Source organism: Phalacrocorax aristotelis, chromosome 2 (genome assembly GCF_949628215.1).
Source record: "Phalacrocorax aristotelis chromosome 2, bGulAri2.1, whole genome shotgun sequence".
NCBI classification, from domain to species: Eukaryota; Metazoa; Chordata; class Aves; order Suliformes; family Phalacrocoracidae; genus Phalacrocorax; species Phalacrocorax aristotelis.
Genome location: NC_134277.1, coordinates 136,078,973 through 136,095,180, shown reverse-complemented (window position 1 = coordinate 136,095,180; position 16,208 = coordinate 136,078,973). Strand labels below are relative to the sequence as shown.

Genomic DNA, 16,208 nt, shown 5'->3' with positions numbered 1-16,208 from the left:
AAGATACTTCTGTTTCTTATTTGCAGTTCAAGAGCAAACTTCGCCTTGGTTAATCACAGAAACGTACTTCCCTCATATCCCCTATGAAAAACACTTTCCTACTCAAGAATGCATCTTTTGAGATGAAAATATGGAATGGGAAGAGGGATGTGGAAGTCAAAGGAAGACCTCTCTGTGTTGTCAAGAGGAGCTGAGAAGATTTTTTTTTAAGCTCTTTGGGAGGGAGAACTGATAAGTCGAGGACAAAGCAAGCATCAAGTAAAGTAACTAAACTCCTATAGTCTGCCTGTTCCAAGGCACAAGAGAGGTCTGATGTCCCCTTCATGTGAGGTGGTGGCAGCAGCATTTCTGAGGGCTGTGGTGGCTTATTAATAATAATGCCGTATCACAGCTCCCTAGCTGAAGTGCACACTTGAGGATTGACAGCTGGGAACAAGCAGTATGCAAGGTAGTGCTTGGACTTTCCCCTTTTCAATATTCTGATCCAGTTTTTATCTGGCAATAGAGAATGAAAGACTGAATTCTGTTGTGAATAGCTCTTTAAGCTCTGAACTATTCCGAGTAGTTTCTGTGCTGATGGTCAAGCTATGATGTGCCAAACCTGCTGTAACAGTAACCTGCTGGGTATTAGACCAATCTTTAAGTGTGAAGTTTGAAGTTCACCAGGCTAATCCATTAAACAGAACTGATCTATTAAACTCTGGCTGGAGCACGACCAGTACTTAAAGCAGCTATGAATATAGGTATTTTTTTGTTTGATGTTTACAGTTGTGAAATGGGATGTGTGATGGGTTAGCTTGTGCAGTAGGGGATGATGCTAAACTTAGGCTTCACTTAGCAGTGGAAAGCTTTATTCTTAGGGTTTGCAGTGATGTTCAGTTTCACGTCAAATACTGTGAGGAGGCAACTTGTAGAAACAGCAGTGCAGTTCTGGATCAGTGGCTCACTAAAAGCACTGGGGGTGTGCTTTTGTTAAAACAAAAAATCTGAAACAAAACAACCAAAATCACAGAAAAACCAAACAAAACATCCCTCCTTCCCTTCTTTTCTGCCCTTTTCCCCACCTTTTAGGGCTGAAGCTCAATTTCCTTCAAGACACATCCTTCAAACTTTGATCCTTCAAACCCACTGCGTTTCTTCCCTCCCCCTGTAGCTTTCATCACATCTGCTGTACCAGAATCAGGAAAAATGTCTGCCTGACTTTGTGTTCCTCTAGTTATGTCTTTCAGTAAAATAAGTGGTTTAACTTGCTCTACTTACTTTGCAGTGTATAAGTGAGATCAGCTTATGCAAGCATGCTGATGTTTAGGAAAACTTACCTTTGTGTGGAATGGACTGGGACATGACTAGAGAATGCATAAATATATGAATACTGCTTGGAAATCTTGAGATACCAGTGCTTTTCTGAACTGAACCTGTGTAGGCTGTAAAAAAAGGCAAATATAGATTGCCTGTAATGTAACCCAGAGGTGAAAAGTGATGTCTCGTGGTCAAAGTCCAATCTGATGGAAGGAGGTACGTTCAGTGTCTTCTAGGACCTGGAAGTCCTTGGAAGCTTTATATCTTTGTGGGGAGTCATCTCTGGACAAACTTTCTTGACCCTTTTCTTTGCCTTCCTCTGCTTTTGGAGTGATTAGTGTGTTATGACTGTTGATTTGTGTGACAGCAGTATCTCTGTAGGCTAAGTTTCATTTAATTTACTAGTCCTAGACTGACTTGGAGTAGGAGCAAATGTCTCTTAACAGGATTTACTCAGCTCAAGCAGCATTAAAAGTCATTCAAGGACATATCAATCAGATAAAATCTCAGAGTACTTATTAATATAATGGGAACTTCAGTGGTCATAACACGTTAGATTAGAAGATAAGGTAGATGCATTATCTGCATTATATTAGAAAAATACAAGCCAGTCAGCGCAGTTGGTTCGTTAGTGAATTGCTGCTGGTTCATTGCCTGCACAGTTGCAGGATTCTCCCGCTTATCTCTTAAATGAGATTGAGTACTGCAGAAATACTCAAGCCCCACGTCTTGAGTTTGACCAGTTTGCAGCCCTTGCAGAATGTGGTTCAAGGTCCCTTCGCTAGTGACTGCCATTGCTCCAAATCAGTTTGGAAGCATTGCAGTAATTGGTGCTGCCCAGCTGGTTATGCCATGTAGCAGTTATGGGCAAGTGGCAACCAATTTCTGGAACAGGACACTTCAAGCACTCCACAGTTGGATGGGTGACTGGTAAAATGCTGGACTGTAAAGGCACAGGTAACGTATCTTGCTTGATACTGCAGAGGAAACAACCCAACTTATTTTGTGTTTTCAAATGTCAGATACCCAATAACAGTGAACTGCTGCACCAGCGTGCAACAGTACTTCATAGTGGCAATCTGTCATTGTGCCATTAGCACTCCAGTGCTAGGTCTTATTTTCTTGAGTGGGCCCACCAAAATTTCAGGTGGACTCACCAAAATTATGCAGTGGGTGAGAAATATAGATTAGTATGGGCTTGCCTTTGTTGTGCTTGGATAAGCTATGTAACTGGCTCAATGTCTATTGTTGGGTCATGGACAGACTGGTTCTCTGAAGGGTTTGTGGTAAAAAGCATGACTAGTTTAAAGGTGTGATTTGACTAGTTGGGGAAGGGGGATCAGGGTGTTCTTATGACCTGAGAGATTTCTGGGGTGTATATGATTGCGTACTTATTGTACCAGTGCGCTGCTTCTGACTAGGCAGGGTTTTACAGTTTCATGGACTTTTCACACTGTCTTCTCAGATAAGCCAAGAGCAAAAATATTAATACAATTTCTACACAGATTGCTACTTGCAGTTGCTTGGGTTGGAGAAATCATACTTCAAGTGTTAGGCAATTACACTTGTTTGATAGCACCAGTCTAAATCTTAAGCTTGGTTACTCAAGGCCTGAGAAGGGAAGAGAGTATCAACCTGGTGGTTGCCATCATCATGTTGCATTATTAAGCAAAAAGCTTATCTTTGTTGTGAATAACTGAATAAGGAGCCAGACTAATAAGGAGTGCAGCTAAACCATGTAACCAGTAACTTGTATGTGGAAGTTCTGGCAAAAATTGTATGTTTTTACAGCTTTGCAGTTTCCAAGAACATGATGTAACTGCAAGGAGCTGGAAGACTTGAGAAATCATAGAGGTTTGTGCTACTTAGGGGGGACCACTTAAAAGTTCCTGGTGTCCCAGGAACTTGTGCATAGCCAGTTCTGTTTGGTAAGAGCGTGTACAATGAGGGCTAGATTCAGCTGTAGGTTTTCAAATTCATTTCCACATCTTAATATGCATTTATTGGAGGGGCGTAATTCTCTTCAAAGTTGCAATAAGCTTAAAGCTGGGTCTGAGGATAAAAATCATTAAGTTAGGAGCCCGGGCTCTTGTTCACTTTTGCACCTTACTGAAATGGCTCCAGGCTAGTATCAAGTACCTTCAACTGACTTCTGATATATTTTTTGGATCTGTTTTAAGCCAGCTGCTGCTGTGAGCCTAGGGGAGGGCAGAGTAGCCTAATGATGGGATTAGGCAGAAGAAAAAAATAAGGTATCCAAACAACCTGCCAAAAGGTTGGCTGCCAGGCTTCCAAATGAAGGCTGCCACAGAGCAGGGTGTCAGTGTAGGTGGGATCTTAGAAAAGCGCAGCCAGCTAGCTGTTTTATTTGTTAGTGTTAGGGATATTTGGAGTGGAATTAGGTCAAAAGGAGAAGGCTGTTTTGACAAGGTAGAGCTTTCTATACTTTGTTGTCTTTTGATGGTAAACTTAGCAATGCTTCTAACAAATTTCACTCCAGCTGCTGTTCTGTGTGCATCCTCGGTGAGTTGAATGACAAGGCTAACTATGTCCCCAGCACAGAAGTAACTCTCCCAGTACTTTTGAAGGGTAAACTAACATCTCTAGCTGAACCAATGTGTGTTTGGAAGCTTTTGTGCCAGCTTCTGTGTTGACTAAGGAGCTTTGCTAGGAGAACCTGAGAGCAAGCACTGGGGAGAGTTACTGGAGGAATAAAGGAAGCTGCACTGGGGTGGGTGAAGAATAAATTGAGGAGTCTGAGACAGCTTCAGCCTAATTTCCCTGGGCTTTGTTTAATCAATAGATTGAAGGGTAAGAGGAGGAGAGGCTCCTGTTATAAACAGCATAAAGTAGCTTTAATATAGTGACACTGATAGCTAAGTTGTCTACTTCAAGCTTTTCTTCGTATACAAGAGTGAATTCTTCCTGCTGAAATAGCATACATTCACTTGCTTCCTGGGGAAGGGAGGTCATGGAAAAGTGGATGGCTTTCTAAAACATTTGCCAAGAGCTGCTTCTTTGTTAAAGGCCTAGAATCATGTCAGGCCCAAGAAGCTGCTCACTTGTTCATCTTGTGAGCAAAACGTAAGCCAGTCCCTTTTATGCAAATACAGGACTTTTTTTCCCCAGAATCTGGCCTAGCTGGACTGGTCAGCTGCCTTTTTCCTGCAGACTTCTAACTGAAATCAAAGTAGTCTGTACTGATGTAGATGCTCTTGACTTGCTTGTCAGCCGTCATAATAGTCCTGTACGCCAACGTGTGTGAGGAAGTGCCAAGTCTCCTGTAACGTCTCTGTCCCTACTTCAGTTTAGAAAGTATCGAGAAAATTGAACTTTATTCTGTCAGCAGGCAGGTATTTACAAATCTAATTCACAAGATGAGGGGCTGGCTACAGACCTCCCTCAGGGAAGGGCACTGGGACTCTGTGTTACAGACAATCTCTCCAGGGTTGCAGACTTGTGACTTTGTACAGCCACTGTCTTAATCACAGAATGGCTGAGGCTGGAGGGGTCATCTGGAGGTCACCTGGGTCGACCCCCCTGCTCAGGCAGGGCCACCTAAAGCCGGTTGCCCAGGACCATGTCCAGACAGCTTTTGAGTATCATCAAGGATGGATTTTGTGAAGTACTTACCCTAAGCCCCGTTGCCTACATCAAATTTTGCGCTGCTTAAGTGCTTCTCTGCTCATTTTACATGTAACATTTACATAGCACATGTACATAATACATCTACCACTTACACAGTAAATGGTGCAAATTCTGTGCTACCCCAAATCCAGGCACAAACTTGGGTAATTATGTGGTGGGAGCTAGTGTGTACCTCAAGCATTGAAGAATGTTTGCAGGTATTATTAACGTATTGCTAAGACTACAGATACTGCTTTTTTATTATTATCCTTTCAGATACTACAGCACGTGATTCAGCCTAATAAGTAGTCATATCTGCTTTGTTCTTAAAGCTTCAGTATCATTTTCATGGTAGGACCTGATACTGTGGAGTGGGAACAGTGGGCTTTTCTGGAGCTGCTGTTCAGAAACGGAAGCTCTGGGGTGCGGTGTCGGAAGAGGGAGGTTTGTTTAGGAGTGCAAAAGAGCTGACTTGTCTTCTGAGGGAGGCTGGGAGTCACTCCAATCATACTCACTCAAGTGAAGCTTTTAATTAGATTTCAAGGTTACCTACTGAAACTTTAAAACAATCCTCTTCTGCAGTACAGCCTTTTCTTCCTAATCTTTTCCAACTGTTGTCTGGCTGCAGCTCAGCACTGTTTCTCTAGCGTTTTTGACAGGTTCAGTCTTTTACCAGAGATTGGAATCTCCAGAGAATGGCAGCATAACTGGGATAAGCGGCTGAAGTCAAACAACTAAATACATTAATCTGAAATCTACCTGACAGTGTTTTGACTCTGTTAATCTCGCTTGGAAATGCTCCTCAGTATTTGCAGTTTGGCCTGACTTCTCCAAAGTTGATGCAATGCCCTATCTGATCACTGGTTGTGGGGTGCTGGCTACAGTGTCCTTTGGCCTGGACTCTTCCCATAGGTTGGAAACGTGTTTCACCTGTTATTGCTGGAGCAGATAAATGTGACTGCTTTGACCACTGTTTAAGACCCAAACTTTGCCGTAAGTCAGGGATTTCTGCCTAAAGAAAAATCAAAGTGCTGGAGCAGATGTCTCCAAAAGGTAGTGAAGAACCTGTGCAAATAGACGCTTACTGTGGTATCAGTTTGCCTAGTAGCAGAACATGCCAGAGTGTGATCTACTCCCTCAAAAGATCTCAGGAAATTAGTCTGAGTTTATAATTGGACTGAGAGGAGGAAAGAACTGCTGCCTATGCTAAGACATGTCTCAGCTGTCTGAAATGCTGTGGGCTGAGACTTTGGTTTAAGAAAAGAACAATACTAGCAACCCCATAATCCTTAAATATAACATTCAGAAGTGTTTGTGTTGCAGGATGATACATCTTGGGAGAATACTGATCATTCTAAGAGGGTTTTGGTGTTTTTTTTTTTTTAATATGAGTAAGTGAAGGAAGCATTTAGCCTTAAGAAAATGTCGGAGAAGGTATTTTTCTACAAAGAGCCATATTGGACAATGCTGTTGCATCAGGGAGAGATAGTCCAGAGAAAGCAGGTGGGAGGAGGCTGAAGTAATGAGATTAATATGGTGGTGTTGAGTTGGACTCTGCTAGAAGACAGTAAATGCCTAAACCCTTAAGCCACAGTCTGCTGATCATTACTAACAGGGCTGTGGAAGCCTGTGCTCATACTCTTCAGCAACTGCTATAGCTGTGCAGCTCCATTCATGTCATGCCCAAATCTCGGGCTGAAAGAGGTACTTGCTGTTAAAAGGAGGGGAGAGAGCATAACAAGGAAATAGGAGCACAAACTTAGGGCTTGCTTAGTGTTTGGGCTTCTGTCCTGTTGCTTCACGGCATCTTTTTCTCTTAATGCAGTTTTAAGGCCTTGGATCAGGTACTGAAAGGCTCTGCTTGTCTATAAACTGGTAAGACTCTGAAGATCAAATTGATGCTACAGAACTTAGATTGGCTTAAGATGCTTAAGTAGCTTTGTAGCTCTTAAAATGGCTTATGCCCTATAAAATTCAGTTGGACTGGGGAGAGGAGCCTGACTGTTGCTGCCTGATTGGGAACGACCTGGGGAAGATGGGGGTGGGGGAAGACATGGCTGGAAGTGTTTACTACACCGGCAGTTACTGCAAGGCCTGTGGTCAGTCTTGCCTGTTAGCAGACTGAAGAAGATGCAAATTCAAACCAGTTATTGACTGAGCAGGCAGTGGAATCTTAACAGTCAATGTTGAAATAAGAGATGGAATCTTCTTGCTATTTCCCCAAAATAGCAAGCTCCTCTTCCCCCTCTTTGGCAACAGCCTTTTCCCTTCATCTTCCCCTGTCCGCTTTTGCTTACTGAATTAAGTGCTGGAGTTGTGGTGGGCTTGCTAAAAGTATGGGCTGTGGTGCACAAGTTTGGCAACTCTGTGCTTAAGCAAGGCACAAATGCAGGATGTCCAAGATGGTGAAGGTGCCTATGTAGCAGCAGGACTTGTAATTTGATTAGGCACAGATCTTGTGGATTGGTTATTTAGGTAGCTTTATCCAAAGTATTGTTTGAATCTTGTCTTAGGGTAGCCTCTACATTCCTCCAATCCTGAGGCACTGCATTAGTGGTAACCTTTCCATTACCAATTTAACTCTTAGTATGAACCACTACTGAATATGTAGATGAGTTTCTTTGAAGCCCAGAGATGGTATTCAGTCATACTTGAGCTGAGTTTGGTTTCTTCAGGGAAGGAGGAGTATAACTTTTCATGTATGAACAAACTACTGTTCAGCTAAACCTGAATGTGGGAAAGCAGCTTCTCTGCAGGGCTACCATAATATCTTATCCTTGCTTAGCTACCATCAAGGTGGAAGTGCTTTAATGCTATATTGCCTTACATAAATTGCTGCTAGAGCCTTGGGCCAAGGTGGAAGCTGCAGACCTGAGTAGCAAGTGGTATCTGAAGAAAGAACAATGCCTAAGACTAGGCAGGCAAATAATTGGTTAACAGTGTTTGCTCAGTCTTAACAGCTTTTCTAGCTGTGCAGGAAGTTCCCTCCCTTATGATTCATGATGTGCATGATCTGTGCTGACTGTTGATACTCAAGAGTTACCTGGAAAAGCTTTAAGCACACTCTCTAACTTCAACAGAGGAGATTACAACATGATTAATGGCAGGAGTTACGATGGCAATGCTTTGCTGAGCCTTTCTGAGCCACTTTGTGACATTCAGTTGAACTTGTTGGTAATTAATTCAAGCATTCTTGACAGAAGTTATCTACCTTTGTGCTAGTCTCTCAAATACTGGCTTCTAAAATGGCATAGATGACTTAACTACAAACCTCTTAGTTATCCTGAGTTGTTAAGGGCAAATGAGTACTTGTTCTGGATCAGAGAAAACTTCAGTTTTAATCTCTTGCATAGTGAGCAAAACCCCACTGCTACTTGTCTCTGGAGCAGCTGTGTCCTTAGTCCTCAAGATCTCTTCAGGTACTGGCTCGCAGCTGATACCTGCAGCAACTAAGGTACACCTGTAACAACCAAATTAGCTATGCAGGGTGAGGAACAAAGATATTCAAGCATGCACGATAACTACTCTAAGCCACTTAACAGAAGTCTAAATTTAAGCTTCAGCTTTAAAATATCTGTCTTGCACTGGGAAGGCAGAGTACCTTTAGCAGGGTATGGTTCTACAGCCTCAGCTTGAGCCAGCTGCATGTGCTCTGAATTACTGTGAAGAATGAGGAGGTGGAAGGCCATGCAGTGGGGTATTTTGGTCATGGGAGGGCCCTTTAGAAAGGCCTCATAATGAGCCTGTTTTCATCGTACAGAGAAATCTTGATTTGTGCCATTGCTTAGCTATGTTCAGACTGTTGAGAGCTCTTAAACTTGTCAAAAAGCTTCACGCTGCAGAGCAAAACCTTTCTTTTTGGTTCTGTGTGGCTGCTGTCATCCCCATCCTGCTTCATTTCCTTGGGGCCATCCCTTTAATTTGGCAAGTCCCTTGGAGAGAAACTCCTTCCTCCTCCACATGCACCACACTAACAGCTAGCCAGGCCTACCTTCTTCGGACTGCCCTTAGGCAGTATAGGGGGAGTGCTGCCTCGCTTGGCCCTGAATCCCAGGGTGTGCGAAGGAGCTACTGGGGAAGATGTGGATAAACTGACTGTAATGACTGGCAGGGGAGTACTTGTCTTCCCTGAAGTGGATGAGCTGGGGATGACCAGTATCCTAGAAGTTGCCCTACAGCAGGTTTGGAAGGGTAGACTGCAGTCCTTTCTCCTTACAGCCAGATTGGCTTGTACTTCAGGGTGAAGACCATCAAACTTCCGTAGCTGATGAGGGAGAAGCTTGTTCAGCAAGACAGCTTCCTTCATTGCCAGGTAGGATTTGCAGCTGAGAACAGCAAGGAGTGATGTTCCCGTAAACCCCTGCAGGTAAGACAGCAGGAGCCTGGCAGCTTGTCTGGGAGGTGGTATGGCAACCCAGCTCTATGGCCACTATAAGATAGATCAATCTGAGCAAAGAAGGTAGATTGAAGTAAGGGGTACGTCCCTCTCTTAGCAATGGTCAGTAATATTTCTAAAGCTAGAGAATTCTCAGGTGACTTCTGGGTTCATGTTTGGACTATGCATAAGCCAGGGCAAAAGCAGAATTTAGCCTCTCATGTGGAGGCTCAGGTTTGTAACTCAGCAGACCTTCCCTGTAAGCCAAACATACGTTCTAGCAATGGGCAATGCCCTGTACTTCTCTCTGACTACACTGAAGATGTGTTGGAGAGTTTGTCTGATACATGCTTCTGTCTGCAGTGGTGATGGGCCAGGTCAGTGGTCTTAAACTGGCAATCCAGATGCCTCTAAGGTCATGAAGCCAACTTTTGCACAATAAAGATGCAGGAAAAGTACCAATTTTTTTTGAATGGATGGTATGGGGTAAAACTGAATGCAGGGAGTTTCCTGTAAATGACAAGAATGTAAGTGTTGACTCCGGTAAATGTCCCTGACCAGGAAATTATATTCCTCATTGTTAGCAGTGATGAACAAGTGTTCATATTAGGTTCTTTGTCCCATAATTTGAGCAGTGGATGTTGTCTACCTTGATTTCAGTAAGGCATTTGACACTGTCTCCCATAGCATCCTCACAGGCAAGCTAAGGAAGTGTGGGTTGGGTGAGAGGACAGTGAGGTGGACAGAGAACTGGCTCAACAACAGAACTCAGGGTCGTGATCAATGGAGCAGAGTCTGGATGGAGGCCTGTCACTAGTGGTGTTCCCCAGGGGTCTGTGCTGGGTCCAGTCCTATTCAACATATTCATCAATGACCTGGATGATGGGATAGAGTGTAACCTCAGCAGGTTTGCTGATGATACCAAGCTGGGAGGAGTGGCTGATACACCAGAAGGCTGTGCTGCCATCCAATGAGACCTGGCAGGCTGGAGAGCTGGGCCGAGGGGAACCTGATGAAAGTCAACAAGAGCAAGTGCAAGGTCCTGCAGCTGAGGGGGGAACAACCCCATGCACCAGTACAGATGGGGGGCTGAACTACTGGAAAGTGGCTTTGTTGAGAAGGACCTGGGAGTGCTGGTGGACAGCAAGGTGACGCTGAGCCAGCACTGTGCCCTTGTGGCCAAGGCGGTCAACGGTATCGTGGGCTGCGTTAAAGGGAGTGTGGTCAGCAGATGGAGAGAGGTTATCCTCCTCCTCTACTCTGCCCTAGTGAGACCAGATTTGGAGTACTGTGGCCAGTTTGGGTCCTGTTGTCATCCCCCCCCCTCCAGTTTAAGAAGGGTGTGGAACTGCTTGAGGAAGTCTAGCAGAGAGCTACCAAGATGATCAGGGGACTGGAGCATCTCCCTTATGAGGAAAGGCTGAGACACCTGGGTTTGTTCAGCCTGGAAAAGAGAAGACTGAGGAGGGATTTCATCAATACCTATAAATAATCTGAAGGGTGGGTGTCAGGATGATGGGACTAGGCTCTTTTCAATAGTGCCCAATGACAGGACAGGGGGCAATGGGCACAAGCTGGAACACAGGAAGTTCCACCTGAATATGAGGAAAAACTTTTTTCCTGTGAGGGTGACAGAGCAGTGGAAGCGGCTGCCCAGGGAGGTTGTGGAGTCTCCTTCCCTGGAGACATTCAAAACCCACCTGGATGCGTTCCTGTGCCCCTGCTCAAGCAAGTGGGTTGGACAAGATGATCTCCAGAGTTCCCTTCCAACCGCTACCATTCTGTGATTCTGTGATAATAGCTACTTTCAGTTGTGGGAGCCTGCTGGCATTGAGTTGTGCTACATTGAGTGACTCTCTGGGGTTTGGAAAAAGTCCTGGGGAGTAGCCTCACCTTCGCTGTCTCTTTCTGTGTCAGGAGATCAACAGTAGAAAACACCCGGCTCTTCCAGTGTGCCACATCTGATAACTTGTCATTTTACCTAATCCAGTTAGTACAGCTACTGGTCGAGTCTTTTGTACAGAGGGCAGTCCCCATCAGCTGAGTTATACAAGGGAAGGCTGCAAAGCAGAATCAGTAGCTATTAATATTAGCATGCTTGGTTAATAGAGAGTATGTTATTACTGTAGCCATGTTACAGTTCTGTGCTGCCTCTGGATGCTTTAACTAGAATCTGTGACCAAGGCTTTGACCTTTGCCAGGTGAACTTTGCAGTACTTCTGGCAGATGCCACAGCCACGTGTCAGAAATGCAGAGGGGCATTGTATTTTCTTCTTTTCAGTGCATTCGGAAAACAGCAGAGACCTGTGTTTCAGGCTCCGGCACTCTCATTGTTATGAGCCTGCAGGTAGGCTGTGCCAGAAGCCAATGTAGGTCTGCAGCCTAAAGGAACTGCTCTTTAATTAGCTGAAAGGTCTGTTCCTGTGCCTGCTGACTGCAGTGGAAATGGGAAGTTACAACTTCAGAAGTGGCGCTTTCTTCTCATATCCCCAGGGAATACATTGACCAGGCTTGACTTGGGCTTGCTACAAGGCTCCTTCACTTCCACGGCTTTGAGCGGAAGGTAGTATAATGTCTCTGGGCAGCTTTGTCTTCAAATATCCCTCTTACAGTGGAGGAAAAGTGTGTTTTCCTCCACACACAAAACAGCGGAGCATTTGATTATGCTGCTCTGAGTGCCAGCTGCAGTGAGGAGCCTGGGTGAAGGTGTGGGGTTGGGAGGAAATTGTTACTTAGCTGTAAAGGTGATCTACACTGCTAGGAAGCTTGTGTTTTTGGTGAAAGAAGCTGACCTTGGAAGAGAAAAACATACGTAGTGAAGCACTGCCAAACTGTGCTGAATATCTCTCTTGGGTAAGAAGCACTTCTGCTTCCCAGAGCTAAATCTTATACCCCCAGCGCAAAGTCAGATGGCTTATGTAAGTTGATCTTTATGGTATATGTGTCAGAACATAAATACATTTCATGAAGGTGAAGCATTCCAGTGTTACCGGTTCCTTGCATAACTGGCTGCTCTAAATGATGCTGGCTGAAGCACCAAGGGCGTAGGGTGGTGCACTTCAATAATTTTTTTAAAAAAAAAAAAAAACAACCCCCCCTCGTACCCAGATATGTTTAGCGTCATGGGCAAAAATCATAATGCACATTTAGCATGTTCATTAAAAAAACCTAGGTGGTGTTCATAGTGTAGCCTTCACAGATGAGGGCTCCTTCTTCCTATTCTGAGCTCTCACTACAGTGTAATATCTGGGCAGCAGACACTAGGTTCTGGCTACTGGTTATTACAGTGGTGGAATCAGCTGGATAAATAAATAGTTATGCATGCAGAATTTTCCATTAATCAGAGGAAAAAGTCCTACACAGATGGTATATAGGATAGATTATGGCTGGTAATCCTTTTGTGTCCTAGAAGATTAAGGATATCCTGGTGTAGCTGCAGTCAGCTGACCTTTTTTGATTTAAATGATTGAAAATTCTTGATGCAATTCTGCAGAGGACCAAGGCTCTTCAAGAAGCCACAAACAGTGCACTGTGAATGTTTGTTAAAGGAACGGTCTGTTTAAGTCCAGCCCTGGTTATAAATTTACAGGACTTAACTTCGTGCCATAGTAAACACCAGCAGCTACAAGATGGCTAAGAAATCACTTGCTAGATGGCTTTATCAAATCTAACAGAGGTGCAAGAGAGCTGAATTTAATGAGGCGGTATAGTGAGTGTCATGTGAAGAGATGGAGGGTTTCTGAATCCTGCTGTCCGGGTTGCCCCAGAAAGCGAAGATGAATGCTTCGGTGGAAGAAAAGGACAGTTGCGTGCTCTGAATTTTCTGGCATGGATCTGTATGAGGATTACAAATCACCCTTCGATTTCAATACTGGAGTGAACAGAAACTATCTTTACCTGTCGCCTAGCATAAACCTTTCTCCACCTGGATCCCCTACACTGGCGAAGTCTGGTAACTTCCTTCTCTTTCTTTTTCAAAATTTATACATGGAAAGCTTACTGACTAATATCTGTCAAAAGTAACTTCTCAAATCAAAAATCTATAAAATTTGGCTGAAAAGCAGGTGTAAATGAAGGTAAAAGTTGACCTGCTCTTAACGCAGTAGTTTGTTATCTTTGATGCGTCTGTAGGTAATATCTCATGCACTATGCATTTACCAGCTTTACCTTATTTGTTATCTCTTAATTCAGTAGAAAGGCAGTTTGAAGGAAAACTAAGGAAAAATTAGGAACAAAAGGGCAACTTCTGCAACATTGGAGTAATTGGCCTAGTTTGACTATTAGCTTTTGGCAGGGAGGGAGATAGGAATTGCATACTTAGTATGACTTCAGAGCTCTGGATAGTCTAGCATCTGCTCTTATTAGTACTGAAAATATCATCAATTAACAAAAATATGCCCTCTAAAACCTGTACTCTGTTCCACCTTGCATTTTAAATGCTGTAAATCTTATACCTGCAGATATTAACTGTAGTTGTGCTCCCCTCAGGAAGTGGCTGTTGTGTGCTGTGCTGCAGCGGCATCTGCCTAGTGCTTAACCCTGCTAGATTCTAGCTGGTAACCTGTTGTACAGAACACCTACAGCTGTGCCTCCCAACACATCCTAGTCTGGTTTTACCACCTCTCCTTTTCATTCCATGTTGCTGGATGTGGTCTTCCAGAGTAATTAAAAATACAGAAAGCTTAGCCCTACTTTGGGTGTGACAAAGCCAAGCAAAGTTACAAAGCTGTTGACTTTTTTTTGTGCGCTTGTTCTTTAAAAAATCTTAGAGAAACCTGCATCGCTTGGGGAACCTCTGTGTGAACTAAAAGAAACCCCTCTGTGAACTTGATGACTAGGGGCCTCTGGGGAACAGTGGTCAGCTTTCACTTCTGCAATTACTGCATCTCCCACCTTTTCTAAAGGGGGGGAGCCATCCTTTGTATCTGGTGGTGACGTATCACCATAAGCACCAGCCTTTGGGCTTTTTTTTTTTTCTTTTTCATTCACTTTGAATGAGTATGTGATTAGTGTTTGGGAGAAGCCCAAGAATTTTCTCCCCTGAGATGAAGCTTTGGCTTTTTCACTGAGATAAACGGGAAGCACTTAAACTTGATCTTTCTTATATATTGCAAAATAAATATCCTCTGTAGCACTGTACGTTACTCAAATGTTGATCTTATAATCTTGTAACAGCTTGTTCTCCTGAACTTTAACAAGCACCTTTTTTCTTTAGCTATGCCAACTGTATAGTGATAGCCAAAATGCTCATTCAGAGTGAAAGATGAAGCTTTGTGAAAGCTAACCCGCCCCCACCCCAAAGGCTGCTCATCTGAAATGACCAATACTTCCTTAAACTGCTCGTATTTACTGCTAATCTCTGAATTCAGGCCAGAAAGAGGTAGGAACTTCTGGTCAAAATAGACCATGAACTTGGGTTGAAACCAACCAAAGCAAACCCCAAACCAGAAAACCTGAGTGTAATTTGAATTACTCTAATGCTTTGCCTACCCTAGCAGAGTAATAAGGACTTAAGTGCCGTTTCCTGAATGTGTTCTGTGGAGTCCTAATCAACTACCTTGTTCGTGTCTTAATTTGGTTCATTTAAGTAGATCTAATAAACTGCTGGGATAATATGTTAATCTGAGAAATAGACACCTAAAAACTGACCTTGAAACAAGGTAAGTTTTCCCAATACTAGATGTTACCCATTTTTCCCCAGCAGAATTTTTATTCCGTTTGAGATGTGAAATGCTCAGCTAAGCTTGGTTATAGCAATCAGAGTACCAAATGACTGAATTTTAAGTCTTGTGGAACTTTAAAGAAGCAACAGAACTGAAGAAAGGTAGCAAGTTGGTAGCCAGTAACAACAGTTCTGCTGGTGAACAGCGAAGACCACAAGTGAGAAATACTCTCTTAACAGCTTGAGTTGAAGTATTTCTGTTAGCTGACTGCTAGTTCCCTGGTTTCTTGTCCCACACCCCACAAAAATATCTACGGTGGGCTGTGTACCTTTCCTTTGGAAGCTTGCTCAAAGCCAGGATCTTACTGTCTGTCAGCCCTAGTTTATGGTGTATATTTGAGTTGCAGCCACACCATTGTGGAGGTCTGTGGGTGGTTATCCGTGTAGACAACTGCTGCTTGGTCAGACTGCCTTGCACAGCCTTCCTATAGCACAGATGAACCCTGTGTCCTGCAAATACTGAAGTGAATTGAGGAATGGGAGTAAAGCGAGCAGAGAGGTGAACAGTAGCAGGGGATGAGAGGGGAGGTGCAGGAATATAGACTGTTGGGAAGGTGTTTGCATGGAGCCAAAAAAAAAAAAAAGTTATAAATAGGAGGGGGGAAGCAGGTGAGGAGAGGAAGGCATGGTTAGATGTATGGGGTGAGGTATGGAGGATTTTGAGTAGCAGTAATTTCCTGTCTTCCTAAAAGATCTAGAGGCAGGCAGGGGAGGAGAGATCATTCCCTTGCTTCTTAGGATTGTGTTTTAATTTCAATGTAGGCAACAGGCAGCACGAACTCCCTTAAAAAACTAGTTTTCCAAAACAGAAGCTATTGCTGTGGGAGACAATCTAGCATGTTTTCCTGCTGCTGGATTCACTTGATCTATTTTTGGTGAGATAATCCAGATGACTCTTTGTAACCAGATTGCACAGACTTTCAGCTGGATGTGCTAATGCTCTTGGAGTCAGTGTGGTCTTTGGTACTTGCAGGCCTTCCAGAATGGCTTTTGCAATGGCAAGCTCTGTAATCCCTGAAGGGCCTGCAGACAGAGAACACGATCAGGTGTCAGAGGCCAAGCCTACTGGGGGTTGTAGAGTGTCAGAGGAAAATGCAGTTTAAATTGTGAGTTTTCCTTCAGTATAGGCATAGGTAACTAAGAGGCTAAATAGCAATTTTACAGAAAGGTATGGCATTCTTAACT

General features: G+C 43.7%; 1 protein-coding gene across 2 annotated transcripts in view; it reads left to right on the top strand.

The window, feature by feature from the left end:
- TPD52 (tumor protein D52) overlaps positions 1-16,208 on the top strand; it is a 42,781-nt gene that overhangs the window by 11,973 nt on the left and 14,600 nt on the right. Inside the window, exon 1 of one of the 2 annotated variants that reach the window (XM_075085294.1) lies at positions 12,793-13,253. The exons of the other annotated variant lie outside the window; for it this stretch is intronic. Coding sequence (XP_074941395.1) covers positions 13,082-13,253 — 172 coding nt within the window. The 5' untranslated portion in view covers positions 12,793-13,081. Of the gene's footprint in view, positions 1-12,792; positions 13,254-16,208 lie in introns of those variants that run through there. 2 annotated transcript variants of the gene reach the window in all.